We start from the raw sequence: 24,378 nt of genomic DNA, 5'->3' as shown, positions 1-24,378 counted from the left end.
TGCCAGCCTTCTGCACCATTGCTGAGGCTCTAAATGTACACTTCCGTTCCATTTGCTAATAAAACTGGCAATTAAAATAACATGTTGAAATCAGATAAACCAAGAATAAACCAGCAGTGATGGCAGTTTTAAAAGATCTTTTCTTAAGCTACACAGTTTAGCTTTTATTGCTATTAGCACCAACCAGGTGTGGTATTGAAGGGAGTAACAAAAATATCTAATCCAAAGAGATTTTATTTTTTGTTATACCTGATTTATTTTTAGCCTGCAGCTGAGTAATGTTGTATAACAGACAGCTCAAATCCTCAATTATAATGCTTTCAGACATGTAGAAAATGCAGTCCAGACAAGAATACATGCTATATATATATATATATATATATCTCTATATATCTATATATCTCTTCTTGGGCTGCTGAAAAAAAGCCTATATTCTCTCAAAGGTTTATGCAGCAGGATGATAACAAAAATAAATATTTTGCAAAAGTTACAATATTCTCTGACTGCATCCTCCCTAGATCTAAAGCTTTATCCCAGGGCACTCTTCCAAGATCCTTCAAAGATGACTTGTGTCTCCACACTTAGCATAACAGCTTAGATGTTCCCCTCATTGCTTTGCTAACATCATTTCCTAATTGCAGCAGTCTGCTTTTTGGCTGCAGACAGCTTTGTTGTTGTTTGATTTCTAATAACCTTTCCCTGTGAAAACACGACTTTTCTGCATTGTAACAGATGATTGGGGGCTCTCTGTGGAGTTCCTTGTCTCTAGGGCTGGATGGCTCCAGATACTTGCAGGAATTTGTCTGTGCATTTATCACGTTGTTCATTGGGTGTTTCTCTCTGCTCCCCGATGACAAACATCCTACACTTGGAAGCACAAGAGCCTCAATCCATGCTGATACTTTCTTGTCTGGTTTCAAATACAAATATTAGTGGAGTCGAGGGGCAGTGTTGCAGGAGACTGCATTAAGGCTGTCTGTGCAATGTCCATACCAGCTGAACCAGGAGTTTGATGTACCAAGGGAGAATGAGACACTTCAGGCTCTGCAGGACTGAATAGGAATTAATTTTACCACCCACCCCTGCTTCAAAGCCAGTCTGCACAAAAATGAGTGCCAGCATAGTATGCATCCCAATTTCCCTGTTTTCTGCTCAGGCATCTCTACTGGGCACTTGGGTCCTGCTCTGGAAGCTTGTTCAGGACAGGGAATTGAGCAGCAGGCAGGGCAGCTGCCATGTCCCCACATGCCCAGCTGAGGCATATGGATTTAGGAGAGGTGGAGTATCCCTGCTGCAGAATGTCTGTGTACCACCACAACGCCACTGGCCTCCCAGTGCCCACTGCCCAGTAAAGGCACTCAAGCACATGCTTAACTGTGAGCACGTGAGTAGCCCTATTGAATTAAGTATGTAATCAAGTGATTTGCTGGATCAACGACTGTATCTCTAATCCTTTTCACATATCACTAAGCTCATTAAACTCTCTTTGATACCAAGCTGTGCAAGTTCCTTAGGAGAGGCAGAGACTACGTGCTATTTCTTTAGCTTAAATTTATCACCTCCAGCTTCCAGCAAGGGACTCCTGTGTCATAAGCCTGAGGTTGCCCTAAGGGTTTCCTCTGTAACAATGGATGGGAAAATGTTCTCTGTGCCTTCTAATTTTTGATACCCTGCCCAACACAACATGGATATGCCAGAACAAATACCCATGTAACCAACCAAAATACTGAGCAGTGGATCCCGAGCCTCAGTGGAGGCACTTCATTTCCTTTCTCTGCCCCTTTTTTCCTGACAGCTGTCCAGCTGGAAAAAAAAAAAAAAAAAAGAGGCAAAACAATTAAGCATTGCAAAGCTAGATGCTTAGTCCTGTCAGAAAACATACTTCGGTAGATTTGTGGGCTTGTGCTTCAGCTCAAAACAGTGACAATTTTGATAAAGCAATTCTCTAATGCTCTCTAAATTAGATGAGGTGGTATGTGACATTTGCATATCAACTCTTCTGGACGCCAGAATCTACACAGCTGTTAGAAACATTTTCTACTGCATTTAAACATATTACAGAAGGTTTTCCCCTTAAAACAGTGCAGCTATATGCCATCACAGGAGGATAGATGGAGGAGTGAAACCCTTCTGGCTGGGAGTTACCTAATTGAGAAGAAAAAGGACAGCTTCACCGATTATTCTGAAAAGGATTTAAAGAATTTTTTTTTTTTTAAACATGAACTTCTCAGTAATCCTGCAAGTTGTGAGGAATTGCCAGAGGGGAACTTGAAGTAGAGCCAGTGCAGCTTAGATTGCCTAGATCTAGTCCAGTTCTGAGTAACAACATGGGTAGCAGTTCCACAACCAGAACCGTTGCTATATAATGTCATCAGGTTTATGAAAATATACTAATTTGGAGTCTCCAGATTCAGATTAAATATGCAGCATAATTTTAGAAATGTTGCCTTGGCTTTACACAGCCTTTCCCCCTCCTGCCTTGCAGGTGCTCAATGTTTAGCCTGCTAGTGGGAATGGGCAGGATGGTGAGCTGCTTCTCTCCTATTTGATTGATCTGTCTTATTAGTTTCTCATATAAGTACCAGTCATGTCCCTAAATGATTATTATCCTTACTCAGTTATTGGATCTTGTCTCTGTTTTCATAAGGAAAAGGTATTTTTCTTATATATGTGTAGATCACTTGGATCCTTCTTCCAGTAATGCAAACTTCTGAAGTTGTATTCCTGCATCAGAAAATGATGAAAATGTAACTTCTCAGACTAGACACTTAACTACTCAAAGCCTATATAGTGCAAGCATTCATATAACAGAGCTCTGAGGAAGCTACAAAATATTTGTATTATTCCTCTTTATGTGATGTACTGGATACTGAGAAATGTCAGATCTTTACTGAATTGTGTACATAGTTCTTGTGAACATAAAATTATAGAACCATTTAGGCTGGAAAAGATCTTTTAAGATCACCTAGTCCAAACATAAACAAGTGTGATTATTATGGGGGTTTTCTTACATTCTATACTTTCCCTGAACATGACAGGTTATTTTAAATCTGAAATGACTGTTTGCTGTTTAGTTCACATTGATAATGATAATGATAATACTGAGTTCTGACCCAGGGTTTGCAGAATTTGGCTTGTTGGGATAGCTGGTAAAAAAAAAAAAAAAGTAGAAACCTGTGCTTGGGAACAGACCTTGTCTGAAGCAAATGGCTTGCTTTGGAGACGGATAGCACATGAATGTGCCATAGCAGCTTAGAAGAAAGGAGGTACTTCTAATCACAATATTTCTATCAAATCGTGGTTGATTTTTTTTTTACATCATTTTTGCAGACTGACAGATTGCACACTCATGAGTTGAAGATTTTCAAGGAGAAGTAGAATAATCTTTCTGATTTGCCACAGGAAAAGCTTTACACTAAGGCAGCAGTCATACAAGATAAACATATTGATTTATTTTTCTTCACTGTCTTTATTTCCAGACAATATTTTTGAGAAAATTGCTTCAGAATGAGTTTTTTATATTATCGTGGTAGAATTATGCAGAAAAAACTGCTGATCCTGTCTTTGCCTGTAGGGCAAAGTGCACTGATGAATAAATCATAAATATTGTTTAATGTTATATGAAAAAGATGTAAAGGTAATAATACTAATTTATATTTGGGTCATTGCAGTAAAAAAAAAATTAAGTAAAAAAAGTCAGCTTGTTTTAAAGAACTTGGTGCTGCAACTAATCCTCATTATACATTTGTACATGATTTTTTTCTGAACTGTAGTATATGTATATTAAAAAATTACTCTCCTTGTATTGGCTTAGAAGAAGTTTGCTGCTTAAATGATATGGTGTACTTCCGAGTAAAACTCAATTCAGTCAAGTAACAGGGAGAGTAGTAGCCAATGCTGACACTAGAGTGTAATCTAAATAGTTCTAGTAAAAAAAAATATATTAACTCCCCTGAAGTTCATGGCATTTCTCAGGATTTACATTATTTAGTGTTTTCTGCAAGTAACATCCAAAAGATGCATCTATCTACAGCAGTTAGATTAAAATTTAAGCTTGGGGCAACTGCAGAGTTTAATGGAAAGTTTCACAATACCCAAAGGTTGTCAAGCAATCAAGTTTGAACAGGATACGTCTGAGATGCATTTGCACAGGCTTCTGAGGAGCAGAATTTTACTCTTGCTTCCCATCCATTCCAGGGACCATTTCTTTGTGTCACAATAGCCTTAAGAGAAACCACCATCTCTCTCTCTCAATCAGAACAAGAAAATTATTGCTGTGGGCAGAGATGTAGAATTGCTTAGAACAATTCCAGTCAGGAAAAATAAAAATGTACATTTGTATGTGAGTTCCTGATCATTAAAATCAGATAACATTTATCTTCACCTTGAGAAGACATGATGATGTACTGTTCCTGTGGTAGCTACCTCATATTCCTGGTCATGAAGATAAATGGCTGAGAAGAACCAGCACTTTGCAACAAAATCCCATAATTGTACACAAAATAAATAAATAATAAGAGTAAAGAAACGAATCCTAATACAAACAAGAACCCCACAGAGGGTTTTTGTGATGAGTGCAAAGCTAGAGGAGTGGAGCTATAAAAATGGTGCTTTGATCTCCAGAAAGTGAACAGGGATTCTTTTCCATATACTACTCCAATACTTATTTCCTGAAGGATGAGGTTTGAAACATATTTTTGCTTTGGTGAGATATTTCAAGAGAGTTATATTATTACTGATAGGCTTTCAGAGTAAAGTAATGTGGCTGTGTTGGTACTGCTGTCATACAGATATATCATATTACATCATGTTAGTCTGTGGCTTCATCCTGTAATATTTTATATAAATAACACTGAAGTTGCCTTCCTCCTGGAAATGAAGTGGTGTATTTCTATTACTGATGTATTTCTCTCCTGAGAATAAGCATCATCTCTTTGCATTGAGTTTAAAGAATAGTGTTAAAAAAAAAAAAAAACCAAACCAAACCAAACCAAACCAAAACAAAAAAAACCAAACCAAACCAAACCAAAACCAACTGAATTGTTCATCCGATAATGATTATTTACCAGAAATTCTGTCTAGACACAAATGCAGCAGCTTTCATGTAGCTGATATAGCAAGTTATAGCATCTGCAAAAACGGAACTGGAAAATTATATAGGAGCTGAGTTATAGTTTCATTTTCAAATAGGGTACATGCTAAAATATTTTTTATACCATCCATGAACTAAGTATTTGAATCAAATATTCAGTTCACTTTGATGTATACCTAAAGCAAACAAAATGTGTACTGAAACAGTGGCTGCACTGTTGCAAAGTGATTTTTCAGTCTGGATCCAGAGAAGATAATTCTGGGCTTAGAATATGGATATGTGTTTTTGTATGTACTTTAATTTACTTGATCTTCTTGCATATCCTCATGGCCTCTTGTCTTCCCCTCAAATAATCTCTGAAAAGTGTATCATCAGGCTGCTGCCCTGTTCACTTGGTCTGAATCCAAATTTGGCTTCAATCTAGATACTTATACCATTGTGATTCCTGTGTACTTGGGATAACCTTGGGTACAAAATGACAGGGGACTCCACAAACTGACTCTGTCTTTTAGTCAAAATGTTAGAAATGTCTTGAGCATTTGAAAACTGACCTTTTAATCATTTTTTTCTTTAGGAATACATGGATTCAAACAAGTACATAGAGCACTTAGTGACTCAGCTGGAAGAACAACGCTGGAATTTATGGAGGCAAGTACTATGCATGCACACATTTATTTATGTTGCTATTTTGGAAAAAAATACTGCACTCCATAATGTTCATTCATGAGTTCAAATAAATGATTGGGTATTTAGTTTCTCCACTTTTTCATTCTTTTTGGGCTAGGAAATCATACCTTAGTAAATTAAGCAGGGCATCACACACGAGTTGAATCTTGCCTTCTAATCAGGGCAGTTACACAAATGCAAAGGTTTTCTCATGTTCAGTTTTCTAAGCAGTGGATTCTAACTCAACTTCAGATTCTTTACTTGGACTGAATTTAAGAAATAGGTTTATATTCTTGAATATTCTTGAAGTGCTTTTGCTGAATGGCACAGAAACTATAGCCAAAACCCCAGCATGGCAGCATGAGAAATTTGGAGTTTTGAATCAAAAGTAAACATGGCTTTAGAATTTTGCAGTACTCTCGACAGTACAGATTTTTTTATTTCTTTTCTGTTCATGTTGCTCAGTGCAGGCTGCCCAGACTTAACTGCTTTAAGCAAAGTAGTGATTACCACATGCTTGTGTGCAGCTAGTGGGCATTTCCACTCTGTCTACTAGCATATGTTATAACTGTACAAGCACTTCTGAAGATGTCCTCCTGGTAAGATGGCTATAGGACCTTGCAAACCTCCATACATTCATGTAATTTAGTAAATGTCATCTACTCACAGAAGGAAGTTGTCAGCTCTTGCAAAAAGTTGCTCACTTCATTCCAGACATAGTTTCCCCTTTACAACAGCAGTTTTATTACAGTGGTTTTGCTGCTGTGTTACTGTTGATGCCTTCATTAGGAAGGATAAGGGGTTGTGCACTGTTTGCATTTTTCCAAAATTGAACTCAGAGAACAGTGATGTGATGGCAAAAATGTCTAAATCTATAGATTGTATTGTATTGCATTTCAGCAGTACTGTTCTGTAACTGTTGTCTCAGGGCTCTTCTGATATGAAACGGTAAAGATAGTGAAGAAATTACCTCATTTTCAGAAGCCTCAGAACTCTCACATCCTTAATGAGTTAATTACCTCCTGATAATTTTTAAATTAATTCTTCCAAACTTTCCGTTCGTATAGAACTGTTATCACAGCTGGTCTAAAAAAGGTCAGCATGAGAGCACTTTGCAGTATTTGCTTTGTATTTTCAAAGGATTCAGTACCTATTTATTTACTACTCACTATTTTTCACAAGTAACAAGTAATAGGATGAGAGGACATGGCCTCCTAGTCCCTGGAGATATTCAAGGTGAGGATCGACAGGGCACTGGGCATCCTGTTCTAGTTGAGGATGCCCCTGCTTACTGCAGAGGGGGTTGGACTAGATGACCTCTGGAGGTCTCTTCCAACCCAGACCCTATGATTCTATGATTCTAGGTTTTGCCAGGGAAGGGTTAGGTTGGATATTAGGAAATTTTTTTTCACTGAAAGGGTTGGCACACCTGGGAACAGGCTGCCCAGGGATGTGGTGGAGTCACCGTCCCTGGAGGGATTTAAAAGACATGTAGAAGTGGTGCTGAGGGATATCATTTAGTGGTGAACTTGGCAGTGCTAGGTTAACAGTTGGACTCAATGATCTTAAAGGTCCTTTCCAACCTAAACAATTGTATGACTCTGTGATTCCTATTTTTATAGTTACCTGCTAAAGTCTTATCTGGGATAACATTTCATACAGAGAAAATGGAATGAAACCAGTGATGAAACTCATTCAACATTCACAGCCATATAGTTTTTTTAATGAAATACCTTTTTTTTTTTTCCTGAAGGCTTACGAGCAGTGACAATCTTTATTAATACATAGTCAAATATAAAGTCATCTTCGGGGAATAATGTAATCTTCATGGACTGAAACCTATTTCACCTTAGTTCTGATAAAGAAGAAATAATGATCTGACCTGTTTTATCAGTTGAATGCCTCTCATTTACCAAAAAAAATCCACTTTGCGTATGAGGTTACTGTAGTTTCTATGAATCTCACAACTACTTGACCTATAGGATCTAAAGTAGCATTTACAGCATACAGCATTTATGATAGTCTTACTTATATGCAAAACTCAGAAAGTTTGTGTTTAATTCCTGTTTTCTTCTAAACCTAGTCAGAATAATTGGCACAAAAAACGAAATTTATATGTAATATTACAGAATTCAGAAAATTCTTTTGGTAAGAATGAAGATAACATTATAAGTGGATGATACTATCAGGGTTAAATATAAATGAATAAGAAAAACCTAAAAAAGTCTTTGAAAAGGTGCAGGGCTAATGCCTCAGATGTGTTCTGAAAATTCAGTCAGTTTGGAAAAGTGAAGACAGCAATTTATTACTAATTTACTTTTAATACTCATTTAATGGGGTATTGGCATAAAAAGTTAAGACTTGCAACAAGCACTGGTTTTGCCAGTCTTCTCTGAACACTTTATTTCCCTCTTTTAAATCTCTAAGATGTTTCATGGTGAGGATTATGCTAATAGCTCACACTACGCAGGGGCAGTACTAGGCTGTCTACAGCCAGACAGATGTCCTAATAAATCAGCATAGCCCTCTTCTCAGACTTCATTATGCTCTTGATTTGTGACTACCATGATTTTAACCCAGTGGGTCACTGGGCACTGAACCTGACATTGACCGATAACCTCTACTTTACTCTAGGCGAGCTAATAAAAGAGACAGACACAAATTGTGACCATTTAGCTCCTTCAGCATTACTTACAGCCAGGACAGATTTATAGCAGCCAGGCCAAGACAGAGGAGACTAAAGTCGATGTCATGGTGTGCATATCAATTTTACATTTCCTTTACATTTCCACATGTACAATGGGACCCTAAAAGACATGTGGGGACAAAAAAATTTCTTTTCATTTTAGAGGATGACTGTTTATACATGGCATTAGCATCTGCTGTGGAACACTTATTGCTGTAATTGCTGTCCCAAGAGAACTGACTATGGTTAGGTCACTTTTTATAGCTTTCTACTATAACAGACCTCTAGCCCAGCTTTGGATGTTTTGTTCTTTAAAACCTTTGCAACAATGACTGAAGCTACTTCACTAATACTTGAAGATGCAGACTTTTTTTTCATAGTTTTTCTTACACTGAATGTATTGCAATAATTATTCTCACATGAAGAATGATGAAAATGATAGCATATTGGACTTGTTAGTGGTTCCCACCATTTCTCAAATTTGAACAAAATTAATTTATCCAACATGAGACAAATTTTTGTAAATCACTGACATTTATCGTTGGAAATGATGCCCAATAGTGATTGTGCATCACAGTGTATCAGCTTGAACAAGAACACTCATTTATTTTCCCTATCCCACCCAGAAATAACTTTAAATAGAACAGAATTGGGTCAGGGGTAGGGGATCTCCCTGCAGTGTGGTTTCTCACATAGTTTAATGCTCTAACCAAGCTAATATGTATGACTATGTATAATCTTTGCGGCAGTCTTTGCTAATTGACCTTGACACTAGATCATAATTTTTAACTCTTGACACATAGATTAGTGACAGTGGTTACTAGTTCCCTTAACAGAAGAAAGGATTCGTATTTCAGCCTGGGATACTTGCCTAAATACGCAAGGATCAGACACTGTTCTTAAGAAATTTCAAGGGAATTTTATTAGTAATACTACTGGAACCACGACCAGACCTTTAGTCTGTCTTGGTGAAAGCATGAAGATACGCTGTGCTTCACACATGACCATCATGTAGGGAATGAAGACGCAACATCACCTTGTTATGGTAATCAAAAACACAGAGGGAGAGGACCACAAATATGCATGAGGACCACACGGCATTTCTCCAACTATGTATTTTAAAACAGAGTTCATTAAATAGATTTGCTATACATTCATCACAAGCATTAGCATGCTTCTGTGGTCCTGGGTTTCATGCTTGTATAATACAGAGGTGCCAAGTATTAAACAAGTTGCTTTTGCCTGTAATCATGAACTTCATTGGGAGACCATAATTACTAATAAGCTAAATAGCTTTGCAAGAATTCTTAATGGTGAGCACAGATTAAAATAACAACTGTGATTAGCTTTAAACTGCTTGACTAGAAAAGGACTAATCTTAGGGGAATAAGTTGCATGGCAAATAAATGAAAAACCCTATGTATGATATTAGTGTAATGAAGGCTGTGGAAAAAAAACCACAACAAATGCTACCCCAGCTAAATAAGGTCATGCTCTGCGCAAGTATCTTTTTCTTGTCAGGGGCTTAGTAAATTTGGCCTGACGGGAATTAAGGTCAAAGCAGCCATTTTAACCCCTTCTGGAAATTTCTAGTAAAAAAAGTTACCTTTGGTCTGTGATGCTAACATAAGTTACAGACTACATTTGGAATGAGCCATATTCCAAAACTCTTGTTGTAGCCCATAATCAGCGCAGTGCAGTGCGGTATGGAAGAGCATGAGTCTTCCTTCTTATTTGCTTCCTGAATCACCTGTCTTGTCACACCATCTTGGCAATGGACAAAGCCAGGAAAAAAAGGTGTTTAGTGCTAATAGCCACTAACAACTGTCTCATCTCTTTCTCAGTCTTCTGTTTTGCTGGGTTGTTTTTTGGGTGGTAGTGGTGGTGTTCGGGTTTTTTTGCTACATCTCAACTACACTGCTAGATGTAGCAGTGGATATCCGTGATAAAATTGAAAGATCCCTGAAAACACTGATGTATTCCTTTCAGTTTCCTTAGCGCTTGGAGATGAGGCACAGCAGAACTGAGTTTGGGAATTAGGGTTCATTCAGTCACCACAAGTACTCAGATGTTTACAACTAACATATATCAGTTATGTCTCTATAAAGCTGAGCCTTCTGATTCCTGACTTTGTATGAAAAAAATCACACAAAAAATATAGGCAAAACCCATCTAAGGCTACCAGGTTGCATAAGAGAGTTCACAATGCTGCTGCAGATATGCATTTCTACTAAGGATTAGTATTTGAATATGCACATTAGGATACCAATTAAAAATGTATCAGATTTCTGACCAAATGTGCTTTTCTTTAGCTGAGTGTAAATTTGGACGGTTCAGTGAGCAGTGCAGATGTAGTTACAGACCACAAAAAGCATGGTCATTGTATTATCTGTGCATGAGAACAGCTCACTTCCTCTGACTCCCCAGAACAATGCCCATCTCACACCACAGTAAAGATACTTTTTCATGACTGAACTGGTTGAGACTAATGTGAATAAAATCTATATAGAAGAGCAAGTATTTTACTCTTTGCCTTAGAAATAATATTCTTAATAGGATCACAGAAAACTAAGAGAAAATAGATTAAAGATTACAAATGAACCTTACAGACTATGAAAATCCACTATAAATATTAAACTTGTAACCGAGAGAAAAGACTGGATAGCTGCTAGAACACTTGTTGCAGCTGTAGTAAAAGTAGTACATAACTGAGTAACTTACCTCAGTGTTCAATTCAATACTGATCACTGTCTTTTAAAACAAGAAAAAATCAATGCCTTACATAAGTTTACCCCATTCAAATTTTTTATTGTATCCACTGATTACTCATATAAAATAATTCTCGTCAGCTTTTTACCTGATCATACATAAGTCTCCTTCAATAGTAATCCATTTAAACTGTGATAGGGCATACTTTTGTGGAGTATTTACTAAACTAACTTAAAAGTAAGCTCAATTCAATGTGCTGTGGTACATGAGAAATATGGCCTGGGTTGATTTTGACGTTATAAGTTCACAACAAGTATTAAAGAATAAGACTCTCAGCCCATTCCCTTTAGTCAGAGAAAATTCCCGTTAACACTGCCCATCAGTGCTGCACAAGTCAGGAGCGTCAAGCCTCAGTTATTGAAGTCATTACATAAAGGATTTGGAACCATCTGATTAGAAAATAATTTAGATACAAGCAAATCTCTTTGTATCGTACTAAACTACACAGATTTTAAAATTGTGGGCAAAAGATGGAAAAGCATTCTTTAAAAAGTAACTTCATATGGTCATGTTTACAAAATTGAATAAATTAGCCAATGTTAAATTTTAAAATGTTAATAACATGCTGTAATTAATTAGGGATTGGGGTATTTTTGCACAGATGTATGCTTGTCATAATAGCAAGACTGCCAGAGCCACGGATTGATTTGTTTCTCTTAAATTAAAAAATAGAAAGCCTTGAGCAAAATATATTCTTTAAATATATTTGGTAGAATAAAGATCACAAATGTTCCCTACCAAGTTGAAAGGAAAAAAACTCCAGCAGGGAAGTATGTGGAAGATCTATTTGACATATGGATGTTTGTTAAAAGCAAAATGCATGAACAGCTCAGAGTAAATTAGATCCTCATTTGTATGCTGGGAAATGAAATGTATAATCTTGGCATGGTTCTCCATTTGTTTTAGACTTTTTGTAAGAACAAACTCTTTTGTGTATGCTATTGTGCTGTCTACTTAGGGATGGGGGAAAAGAAACATGCTTTCAGCTGATTCTATCTGAAGCTAAGTGTAAGTGGCAGGTTTTTTGTCTCTGTCTCCTGAAGTGCAGACTTTGGTTCAGGTAGCAGTCGCCCCGGCATGCCACAGACACTCGGCACAACTGCTGCAGCACTGCCTGGGGGAAACATGGGCTGACCCAACAGCCCTGCCATGTGGGGAATCATCAGACCACCTACTCATCTGAAACAGTACCCAGATAGGAAACCAAATGAACAGGTCAGCACAGCAATCCACAAGAAATGGAGTTATCTGGTTTTGCTGGTCAGAGTTCATCTAGTCCCTTAAAAAAACCCCAAACATTTCCAAATGGAAACTGTCTGTAGTCTCTTTTTATTATTTGGTGTTGAGTCTAGTCTTTCACTAATGTTTAGGCACAGCCACTCTCACTCATATTGAATCATATTTCACTCCTCAGAAAACTGCAATTATTTTATTAGAATTATTCACAGAATAAAGAATAATTCCTGTGAGTAACAGTGACATTGCCCTGGAGACTGAACAACCATATCTTTACACAGAGCCTCTGCTTCCTATTTGTCAGAGGGAAATGGATTTATAGTAAGGCAACAAATGAGAATTTGGGATCTTTGCAAAAGTAGGATGTCAAAACGTATTACAGAAATGAGTAGTACACCGACACAGGCTGTGAGATGGGTTTTTAGAAGGGGTGGTGGGTTAAGGGAGGAGAAATGGAGAATTTATGAGTTTGTTCTGATTTAAAGAATGGTATGTCCACTGATCTGTTTCAATAATAAAGTCCACAAACAGAGCAGTGCTAATGGCAGATATAGAAGAGTCCTGTCGGAAAATGTACATGAAGTCACACAAGTTGGGTTAACACCTTTCCCTGTAAATCAGTTTCACTCATGAAAGAGAAGTTAAATAACCAAGTTTAGCATTTCTATTTCATTCTGTAATACTCAACCATTTTTATTTTTTCTAAATTATATTAAAGAAATACTTTAAGACCCCAAGTAAGAACAGAGCCCTATTATTCTATGGAAAGTGAGAAACGGTTTTCATCTCCTCAGCCCCAAGGATGAAGTAAGAAATAACATAATTCCTTTTTACAGAGAAAAATAAAGTTGTGAATATACTAAGTAACAGAGCTTATGCTTATCTGTGTTTAAGCCAGGGTTTTTCTGTGTTCTAGTTCAGGGTACCAATAAGGTTGTATTTCTCATGTCACAGCACTCTGTGTTGTCAGCCTTTTTGCTCCAATCTAGGGTATGAAGTTCCCACATCACTGCTTGAATCTTTCAAAGGTTTTATGGTTTAAAGCAAGTTTGGTGACAATCTTATCCTGTGCTCTGTGTTGGGAGACTGTTTTCTTGTGTCTACAGTTCATGATATGATGAGGTTTGGCAGAAGAGACCTATCTTCGTAAGTGCCCTCTCCAGCTCCTGTCCCCGGCCCTCGTCACTCCACGGTATAAAAGTCCATATAAATGATCTCCTCTGTCAGGGGATGGGTAGTGGCAAGAGGAGGAGAGAAGGGCTCTACCCTGTTTTCTTGGGGCACCTTATTTTAAAGTATATAAAGGCTGGAAGAGCTTGGGGAGGTACTTCAGAGTTTTCTGAAAGTTTCCTTTAACTCAGTAGGATTTAGCTGGCTTCCTGTTTACCTCCATTGCAGGAGATCAAGTGTGCACTTCCTATCAGTTCTGCCTGCTGTATGAAGCCCTTTTTATGTTAACAAATTATATCTTCCATTGCTTTATTTGTTAATAAAAGGTCATAGTTATGTCTATAGCAACCCATATTCTGGGATTTGCACATTATTTTTTTTTTAATCAGGAATAAATTCCAGCATTTTCTGCTGCAGGGAAAAGATTGTGCATTTCTGTATAAACATTATTGTAATGCGTTCCACTAGGGACAAGGTTTCAAATATAAGGCAGCATTCATCAGATATTAAAGACCTGAGCATATTTTTTTCCTACTTAAATCAGCATAGCTCAGAATTTGGAAACTCTTGCTTATGTAGATATTCCCCTGAGATTTAAAAAAAATCAGTAAAACCATGCAAAACACAGACCTTTTAGTTTTATTACTACCTGTTCAGCTAAGCAGAGTCTAGAAAGTGTTACTTAAATAAGGAAAGTAGAAAACCTAGTTTAATCTCCAGCAAATGCTTAGCAGTAAGGAGATACCAGGTTTGCAGGATATTTAGTTTGTTGTAATTTATACAGCAGAGGGATAAGCCTGTCTGCTTCCACATGCTGTCAGAATCAGCACATGCTTGTACTGCCCAGTACTTCAGGTTTGATGATACCTCTCAAATTCTTTCCAGTTCAGTTCCTGATAATGCTGTATTAAATCCAATATTGTTTTCCATTCAGCAGCTTCTTAGTCCTCTATCAGCCAAGTCGAGAGCCTCTTAAGCCCTTTTGAGAGAAGCAAGTACATACAGCGTGGTTCCTGTTAGGCTTCCTGTATTTTTATGATCTTCCACTCTTCCTGGTTGGGGAAGAGAGATCAAATGCAAAGGAAGTACCTATCTTCCTGCAGAGCCCTGGGAGAGATCAGTCCAGAACCATGGGTCAAAAGTTGTAAGCACTCTCAATCCCTCTTCTCCTTTTCTCTAATAACACTATTAGAAATGCTTGTTAAAAATGGCCAGATGCTGCCCGTGTCTCAGTGACAGGAATGTCAAGATTTCTTTTCACTTCTATTCTGCAGTGTCGAAATGTGCACATGGCAGTATTGACCCATTCAGCAAATTGACATCATACTCAGAATTCCCATAAAGGATATGAATTCAAAATTTCCACTGGGATCAAGAGAAAAGTTTTAGGAAATCCAGCAGCCAATCTTCGTAGAATTATAGAATGTTTTGGGGTGAAAGGACCCTTTAAAGGTCATATAGTCCAACTTCCCTGCAGTGAGCAGGGACATCTGTAACTAGATCACATTGCTTAAAGCCCTATCCAATTTGACCTGGAGTATTTCCAGGGATGGGAGTTCTATCCCCACTCTGGGTAGCCTCTTCCAGTGTTTCACCACCCTCACTGTAAAAATGTATTTAGTTTAAAACCATCACCATCCTGATATTTGAAGTTCTCAAAAGGGGTTCCAGCGAAAAGCATCCCGTGTCAGGCTGAAAGAGCAACAGTTTCTATAAATGACATCAGTGCACACACCTTCTACCCTACCCATGTTAATGGAGTTTTGGAACACAGCTAGTGTTAAGTGCTAGTAACCTTTAGGTAGAATATCTGAAAAACAAGTATTACATCACCTATACAGAGCTTCACTCCTATGTAAGTCCTATTAAAAAAGGACAAGAAATGGGTCAAATTTAGCAACTATATTTCTGGAGGTTTCTTCCCCTCAGATTTTTAAGTATGAGCTTTCTCCATGAAGCACAGATGCCCCTGAAGATTACACAGCTTTTTTGGCATTATTGATTACTGTGCAAATCTGTCAGTTCCAGCCTGTCACTATACCCATTCTTTCCCAAGTATGTCCCATTTGAAAGAGCTGCAGAATGCAACAGTCAGCAGATACAATCACCCCCACATGTACCTCATACCAGCTGAGTCAGAACTCAAGTATCTGTCCCTTCATCAGAAGCTTGGTGTCTCTGAGAAAATGACAAAATTCCTGCACTGGGCAATTACTGCATTTGTCAGTGCCAGCTGTTAGGTTTCTATATTTAAAACTATGGCTACCATTAACGTATAGAGCTAATGCTGTCATCTGCTTCATTTCAGTGTTCTGAAGTATGAGCATTACATTTTTAGCATCACTCCAAAGCAATGGTGAGCAAAGCAATGAATTTTCTTCATTATCTTGTGTATTATCTTGTAAATGTCTATGCTACATAAAATTACACAAGCCTAGGGACAAAAGATAATTAATGATTTGGAACATACTTATTGCTATGTAGGAAACTGAGATACTAGTAATCTTAAAGAGACACAGAAGAACAGTATGTCAGCTGTCAGGAGCAGCACAGCACCACATGGATAAAAAATACTTTCGAATTTTAATTACAGCTTTAAACTGTAGATAAATACTGGTTCTTTTTAATTCCAAATCACTTCTAGTTACAGAGTAGGAGACCAATTCTACTGCTCTTGCTTCAGTGGGTGTAAGCTCAGGCCTGAAAATAAATAAAGAAATGGCAGGGTTTTTTTTCCCCCATTCCTGTAGCCCTGGTTAATCTGGCATATCTGATGAAATAATTTGATGATTTCCCTAGAAAGTTAGGAAAGGAGAATTGTATAAAAATAGATGTGGTCTTTACATAAAAGCTTTCTATGCAGTAATTTACAGATTGAGAGAAAGATCTGTTAAGCTTTGTTGACTAGACTAGAACAGTATTTCCAGATCTGGAGTACCACACCTAGGAAGGGATCATAATTATACCAGTGATTTTACTGCTTTTTGCAATTCTGGTCCCCCACTTTACAAAAGATGCAACAGACCTGCAAAAGTTCAGGGAGAACAGAAAAGGGTAATCAGAAGTGTGGTGTGGTTTTCATTCATGCAATGATGACTAGGACTCCTGAGTCTGAAAAAGCAGTAACTTAGGCAAGTGAGTAACAGAGCTAAAATCACAAGTAGCATGAAAAGAAGTGGATTGTCTACTGCTGCTTTCTATGCAAGAAATTCAGGGTACCAAGTGAAACCAACAGGTAGGACATTGAAAAACAAATGAAAGTAAGGTGTTTTTCGTGTAAGCAAGATTCAGAGTATTTCCAGCAGGGTATGATAGATATTGAAAGCATCCATTTAAAAGTGTTCAGTTGGAGATGGAAAAAGTCATGGAAGAAATCTAGAGAGATGTAGTAAATGCAGAGAGAGGAAGCTTGGCTTAGGACATCCCTGAGCTCCCAGATAAATGGAGAATGGAAAAGTGGTGTGTCTTTCCCTGGATAATTTGTTTTTTCCACTAAAGAGAAATTCTACTGAACTACACAGACCTTCTGTGCAGATCCAGTGCAGCCATTTCTATGTTACCTATATCTCAAAATCCATGTAGCCTTTTCAGTTTCAATAACTAATTATGAAGGAATCTGCATAGGCAGTTTAGGTTGACTGTGCATTAACAGGCATTATAACGTGATTACATTTTATTGGCATGCTTATTATTATTTATATTTAAACAGAAAACAAACACATTTTAAGCTCGGTAATCAAAATTGGCTCTTAGCAGAGTTGGCTCAAGGTGTGACCCTGCGTAACAAAGCAATTAAAGAAGTCAGTAGACATTATTTTAATACTATGTGATTGCTACACGATCCTGGTTTAAATGATGAAACCCTGCTTACATAGAGAAGAACAATCTATTTGGAGCCCCTAAATTCTACTGGAGGCTCTGACCTCTTAGTTTCCATTCTGCCTAGTTCCCTCCTCATGCTTCTTTGCAGCTTGCTTGCAGAGTTTCATAGTACTTGAACATCACTGTTATCATCTACTCTGATTTGCAGTGTAGTATAGTCTTTATACTTCACCAAATTACACTAAATTAAACCTAAGGACTTTGACTAGGATTCTAGATCAGTCCTCAGAAACTGAACCATTGTGTCTCATCAGGAGAGACCAAGGTGCCTGGATAAGCTGCTGTCATATAAAGGACATTTTGACAGATTGAAGTAAATTTGGAGCTTCCTATTCCACACTGTAAAAAGGCATTCCCAATCGGGAAGAAAATCTGCATTAACTGACCTGGCTATCCCTTTATTTAAGACAACCCAGTCATGCATTTGCCTACAAGGACTGCTTTCTGTATGGCCACAGGAAAAGGTTCCTGCTGCAAAATGCACTGTCTTCAGCTAGTGCAATCTGTTAATCTGCGCATTATTTCTGGTAGTATATTTATCTAATGATTTATTCACTCTTGAGGGTGTCTTGTCCCTCTGCTCAGTAAACCTCCTAATTGAAACCCCAGAAAAACTCCCACCACCTTCATTTTTGAAGCTTTATTTCATTAGTACTTCTCTTGTCTCTGATTCTCAAGTACAGCTCTGCCCTTTAATCCTCCCCAGCATTTTGAGGCTTTACTTTACACCCTGTGTTTCCTGCAGTCTATACTCCAGCATACCCATCTCTCTCCAATTGCATCATCTCAGTTTTTTTCACTTAGTTTCCAAGACTTCACTCTCACACCTTCTCCAATTAAAGCAGAAAATCTTGCATGAGCTCTTGCTCACTCTACACTTAGTTTTTCTTGAATGCATTGTGTCTACAAATAACCTTCTCAGGTACTAGTGTGACCCACTCTGAAAAATGTTGACTACCAGATGACAAAAGCATTTGGTGATTCTTTACAAATTGTTTTTCCACAAAATATGAATCTTTCAAAACATGCCATGTGTGCTTGGGAACCTCCATCCACTTTAAGTCTTACATCTTCATGTCACCCAACCAGGCCCCCAGCAGCCTGCTTGGCAGGGACCTTGCTGGGCAAAGTGAGTGTTTTCCAAACTGAGTGCTTTCCAAGTCATAGAATGTTTAGATTGGAAAAGACCATTAAGTCCAACTGTTAACCCAGCACTCCAAGGTGCAATTCACCCTGTCTCATGGACTAGGTGGTTCTGCCATGCTGAGTGCCGGCTCTTCTAACTTTCGAAGCCAGCCGGAACACTGTCACCTCGATGTTAGCATTTCATTTCTGGCCGTGCGGAACCCAGCACCGGGCTGCTGGCCGGCGGGGCAGGGCTGCCTAAACCGGCACTGAGGGGCGGTCTGAGCGCAGCTGCCCTTATGCCGCCGGGACGATGCTGTGCCCGGAGTCGCCATCCCCGGGTAGCTCCTGCACACCGCCCCGGGGAGCGATGGCTCCGGCCCCGCAGACAATGGCCGCCCTCGCCCGGCGCCCCCCCCGCCGCGGCGAGACCCTGCTGCCGGCGCAGATTTGCCGGAGCCATTCAGTTGCGACCGATTGCGATCGCAGCAGATGGGCTGGATCTGACAGCCCTGCTCCTCCGCGGGGCCGGGGGCGGAGGGGCCCAGCCGCCACGCTCCCCGCCCCGCCGAAAGTGCCACCCTGGGCGCCTGCCCACCCGCCCTCCCCAGGCACATGTTACGCGTCCCGCGGCTGCGGCGGGAGCGGGAGAAGCCACCGCGGCGGAACAAAGCGGAAGAGGCGAGCGGCGGGGCGGCCGGCCCGTGGGGCGGCAGCCGCTCTGCCCAGGCCGGGGGCGGCGGCGGCGGGCTCTCCGGCCCGCCCGGACGCGCTGCCCCCGCCTGCTGCAGCATGCCCCACCGCCAAGCAGGTAAGTAGCTGCCCGCGCCTCCCCTCCCTCACCTGCCCGCCCCGCCGCCGTCTCCTCCCCTTCCCCAGCTCCCCCTAGCCGGCGGGGCGGCGGGGCTGCGTGGGGCCGGGCGCGGCCCTCGGGCGGAAGGAGGCACCTGCTGTCGCTCTCCGCCGCCGGCCCGGCCTCCTCCCCGCCCCGCCGGCCACGCAGCTCGGCTGGCTTGAGCGTCTGTGCGGCGCCAACCGGCGGAGCTGTCCGCGGCTCCAAGCCCCGCAAGCCCGGGGCCGCGGAGAGATGGCTTCCCGGGCCGGCCGCTCCGCAGGCAGTGCCGCGCCCCCCGCGGGCCATGCCCGGCCGCCCGGGGACCCGCACCGCGCCTGTGCGCGGCAGTGCGGGGGCTCTGCCCCGCCTTAGCCGGGGGGAGAAGTGCAATACGCGGTTTTTTTCCTCCTAAAACTGCAGGGAGGGGGAGCGGCGGTGTTTGCAGCTGAGTCCTGTTGCTTCATTGGCAGCGGATTTGCTCCGTGTGCCGTGAGTGGCAGTAATATCCTAACGGGCTTTTTTCCTTTATTGGTTTTATTGCTATTTGTTTAAACGTTGCCTTCTGCACGTTGCACAAATCACTGGAAAGAGGTTGTGCCGATGGAAGAAGTATATCGGAGAGAAAAGAGATCTTTTAAAAACGAATTTAAGTTGCACAGAGTGCTAAGGGTGTGAAGTAAATGCAGAGTGCTGAGCTACCCGCTGCTGTCCGATGAACCTTCAGTGGTTAATTCTTTTGGCTTTAGTAAGGTGTTAGATCCACCATCCATCTTCTGAGGTGGATTTACCCAGGAAAGGACTGAAATAAGGTAGAATAAGTGAGAGTGGGCCTTGCAGTTTCCTACAGGAGAAAATCAGAACCACATAAATACCATGTTTCTAACTTCATTTTATACATTTGCAAGTATTTTTCTCCACATAACACTGTAGAATTAACTCTCTATTTGAAATGGTTTATAAATGTAAAGTATATATTTCTTAAAAATCGACATTCCAGATAAACACCTTGTTTATCACTGGAAGGCTTGCAAAGTTTTTAGCAAGTGCAGTAACATTAAGTAGTCAAGTGATGTACATCTGAGGGCTTGGCTGTGTACATTACTCGATTGCAGATAAGCTATGTAAGTAAACAGAAGTGCAATGCTCTATTATTGTGCATGTCTGTGAAGCTATCATGGGACTTTTTTTTGTTAGTTAATAGCATAAGGCTTCGTGGGAACTGTTTGATCTGCAGGACTTTTGCTTGGCAGTAGTTTACTTAAGGTTATTGTGCTCTGTTTGGAGACTTGTATTTGCTCGCCACTAGCATTCTTTGCTCCACGCTTCCAGAGTCACAGGTTAGTAGGTCAATAAAAATTGCACTGAAATGCTGGAAAGGGCAGGCTGGATCTTTCAATGTGGTTGGGGAATAACTGAGCAGTCATCAAAATGCTCAGGAACTTTTTTTCAGTGAATGTTGATGCTGGTAATTGGTGACGAACCAAAAATACTTTTTTTTTTTCACTTGAATACCACAGATGTTTTTTTACCTCTTGTTAAAAGGGGAAAACAAGTCATAGAAGCTAAATACAGTATTCCCTTTCAGGATAAAGCCACCAGTTCCCTTAGCTGAATTCATCAAGACTTAGTTCCTTTTGCCAGCTAACACTGGGATTAATGCCACTGGCATGAGATGAGGCTTGCCAGTAGCAAGAAAGAAAATGTCATTAGCTTGCTGCTGCTGTACGTTTACATGGTTCTTTTAAAACTTGAAGCTTACTGTGCTGTGCAGGAAAACAGTATGAAAAAGTACGTTATTAGATTGCCCTTGCATTAAAATTAATAAAAATTTGAATTATCTAGGTTAAAGTGCTCCCAAAAGTTGCGAACCAGTGGATTTCAGGCGTGAGGAACAGAAGCCTGAGCCTGACTTTGTGCTACCCCTGTCTGAAGCCTGGCTTCTTCCTGGAGTGGCTGCAGCGTGCAGTGTAATCCCCATTCTGCCAAATCCCTGGAACTAGTGATTGAGCGTGTACATGGAGCAGTTCCATTCATGTCACAGTGTACAATTTACGTGGTTAAGTGAGCCATATGGTGTGTTCCCCCAGCTAGGGGCTGTGCTGATCGTTAAGGATGGATTGGAAATTCAGTGCAGAGCTCTGTTGCCCTGATGGATAAATGAAAAAGATCAGAACTTCAGGATGGTTTCAGCATCTCTCCTATAGTTTCCTCTTTCATTAAGAACACTGTGGACAGGAACATTATATCCTTTAGCTCAGAAATATTGTATGTTGTGCTCTTTGTCTTTTTCAGTCTGGTATCTTTGTACATTCCTGGTTTTAGTTTCCTGAGAAAGTTATTCCTGCTTCGGCTTTTTCTCATCTGCGTTTTTGCTGTTAATTGCATGTAGCACAGACTGACATGTTTTCTTGCTGGAGTGATGTATTAATGCATGCTTTGTAGGTACTTGGTGTTGCCCTCTTTCTTAAGCAAAGAACTTCCCTTTCTGTAATAATTATTAATGGTTAACTTCTCCACTATCTGCTATCTGGTGTAAATTACAAGTGTTGTAGAGTGTTACTGCTACACCACTGCTTGACTCTGCCAGATAAATCCTTCCTCAGATAAGCTCAGCAGCAGCAGCCAGGTGTAGTGCGTAAATCCGCTTATTAACACTGATGAATTTTTCATTTAAGACCCTGATTTTGCAGCCAGTTAGACACCTCCTTAACCTTGGAGTTACAGCATTGAAATAGACAGGGTACTTGTGTGAAGCATGTGTATAGCTGTTCACAGGCTTAAAGCTTTCAAAGAGGTGCTGTGTGAAAAATAAAAAAAACAACTTTTACTCTACTCCTCAGGAATTATGGTAGGTAGCTATTAGCTTCATTATTTAGGTAAAATTTAATTGAATAGTGTGATGGACTTGTCTTGGGACTGGTATTTAAGATACAGGGATTGTGTTTCTCCTTTTGGCTTGTGTTTCCATGGAGGCTTGAGACCTCTTTTTCCACCTGAAGCTGCAGTATGGTGAAGTTGAGGCTGTCAGAGTACTAACACAGAATTGCCACTGCTCAGCAACCAGATGGTGAAAAGGCAGTTTTCATAACACTCATGTAAAAACATCAACCAGAAGCTTGGTAGGTTTTGCATTTATGTTTCCATTCTGAAGAAGGCCTGAAGCAATTACCACAGCAAAATCCTGTTTAGTGTTTCTGACTCTTTGATATTTAGATCTCATTTACATTGGCTAATGGAAACTCCTAGGAATGACCAGAGAATTGATAGTATTACGATATTAGGTGATGGATACTGTTCCAGGATGATGCAGATGGAATTAAAAAGAAAACAAACCAAACAATTTGATTTTGTTAATATTAAAATTATATAAACATTAAGAGAATGACTCAGTGTTCTGCCAGCAAGACTCACATATGCAAAATTCTTCTAAAAGAGACTTTTAAAGAGTCTGGTTCTTTGAGAATTTGTTTTTCTTCTATGCTTATTCCATGAAATTAAAATGGAAAGTTGTTTGTTGGTTTGTTTTTTTGGTTTGTTTTTTTTTTTCAGGAGAAAATCTTTAAAATGCAGAAATTAATAGCTCATAAAGGAGAATCAAGTACTTATACTTCTTGCTGTGATGTGTGCGCTGACAGTTCACATGCGAAACACAAATTATTCCTGAGAATAATCAGAATGCAAGTAAGATCAGTAAGGAAAAACCAAGCCTTCAGAAAAAAAAGTTAGTTATATCACAGAAACGAAGTTTTCAACACTGCTGTATGCTGTGAAAGAGCGAAAAGAAACATTCTTCTTTTCTCTCTCTCTCTTCTTGGGATTTCTCTTAAATCCATTTGGTTCTGAGTGTCTGAGCCAAACATTTACCATTGCTTTCCATATGCATCTTTCTTCCATCTTATAATAACTTCCCTTGCATTGTGTATAAACCCATTTAAATAGACTCTTGGCTCCTGGTGGCCCATGTTCTAAACAGACAACGCAGCTGCTCTCTCATTATGTTCACTTGAATCCTTTTGACTTTTCAGTTCTTCTCTGTGCTGAGATTTTGCCCATGTTGTTGGTCTAAGCACTGCAGGAAGCTAAAATCCTTACCCCATTGTATATTTGATGATAATAAAGTTACTTGTGACGGGGTACACTACTTCCTTATTCTGAAAGGTTCTTGTTTCCTGAAGATGAGTTGTATGTTGAAGCTGATAGAATGAGAATTTCAGGTTTCATTGCAAATAAGTGGAGTCATTTCTGTGGCAGTAGACACTGACCGTTACAGAACTTTCCTGCTATTTCTTTCCCTTTCTCCTGGTTTGAATTAACTGCCAGTGTACCTCTTCTCTGTGCCCACCGTGTGTTTCAGTGTATGTTCCTAGTCTCAGGTATAAAAGCCAACATGCAGTTTGTAAAATGATGAGTGACTTTCTCCAGCCTGAAGGGTGCTGTGTTCTGAATAAGAACATAGCTGCGTATAACGCAGTGAGAATGGAAGCCAAAGCCAGTGTAATAAACACATCTTTCTGTCAAGTTTGGGTGAAGCCAAACTCAGCATGTAGTCCATCTTTGCCTTCTTGAGATCTGCAGTAAAATGATTCTTGGTGACTACCGGAAAAGAGATTAAATCATAATCATTCCTGTTGATGTTAATGGGAATCTGACATGCCAACTTTCAAGCATATAAAAATATTCTTTCATATACATAGCACATGTGGTAGACAGGGGACTGCTGGGAATGCCAATGGTGTTTAAGCTCTAGAAGAACATTTGTAGTCCGTGAAGTAGGAGCAATTTGCTGGTTTACTGCAGGGTTCTCTCCCATGTAACACTAGATTTACTGCTGCTGCTGGAGATTGTATCTTGTGGATGAGTAAGTACATATCACTATCCAGTCATCATTTTTTACCTGATGTAAACATAATTATGCTA

General features: G+C 39.8%; 1 protein-coding gene across 1 annotated transcript in view; it reads left to right on the top strand.

The window, feature by feature from the left end:
• The window catches only part of NCKAP5 (NCK associated protein 5), a 362,638-nt gene that overhangs the window by 100,445 nt on the left and 237,815 nt on the right, over positions 1-24,378 (top strand). Inside the window, exon 2 of the mRNA XM_054381294.1 lies at positions 5,667-5,744. Within this exon, the coding sequence (XP_054237269.1) occupies positions 5,667-5,744 (78 nt within the window). The remainder of the gene's footprint in view (positions 1-5,666; positions 5,745-24,378) is intronic.

The sequence above is a fragment of the Indicator indicator genome, chromosome 5 (assembly GCF_027791375.1).
Source record: "Indicator indicator isolate 239-I01 chromosome 5, UM_Iind_1.1, whole genome shotgun sequence".
Taxonomy (NCBI): domain Eukaryota; kingdom Metazoa; phylum Chordata; class Aves; order Piciformes; family Indicatoridae; genus Indicator; species Indicator indicator.
The sequence above is the reverse complement of the archived record's forward strand: the minus strand, read 5'-3'. Positions and strand labels throughout refer to the sequence as shown.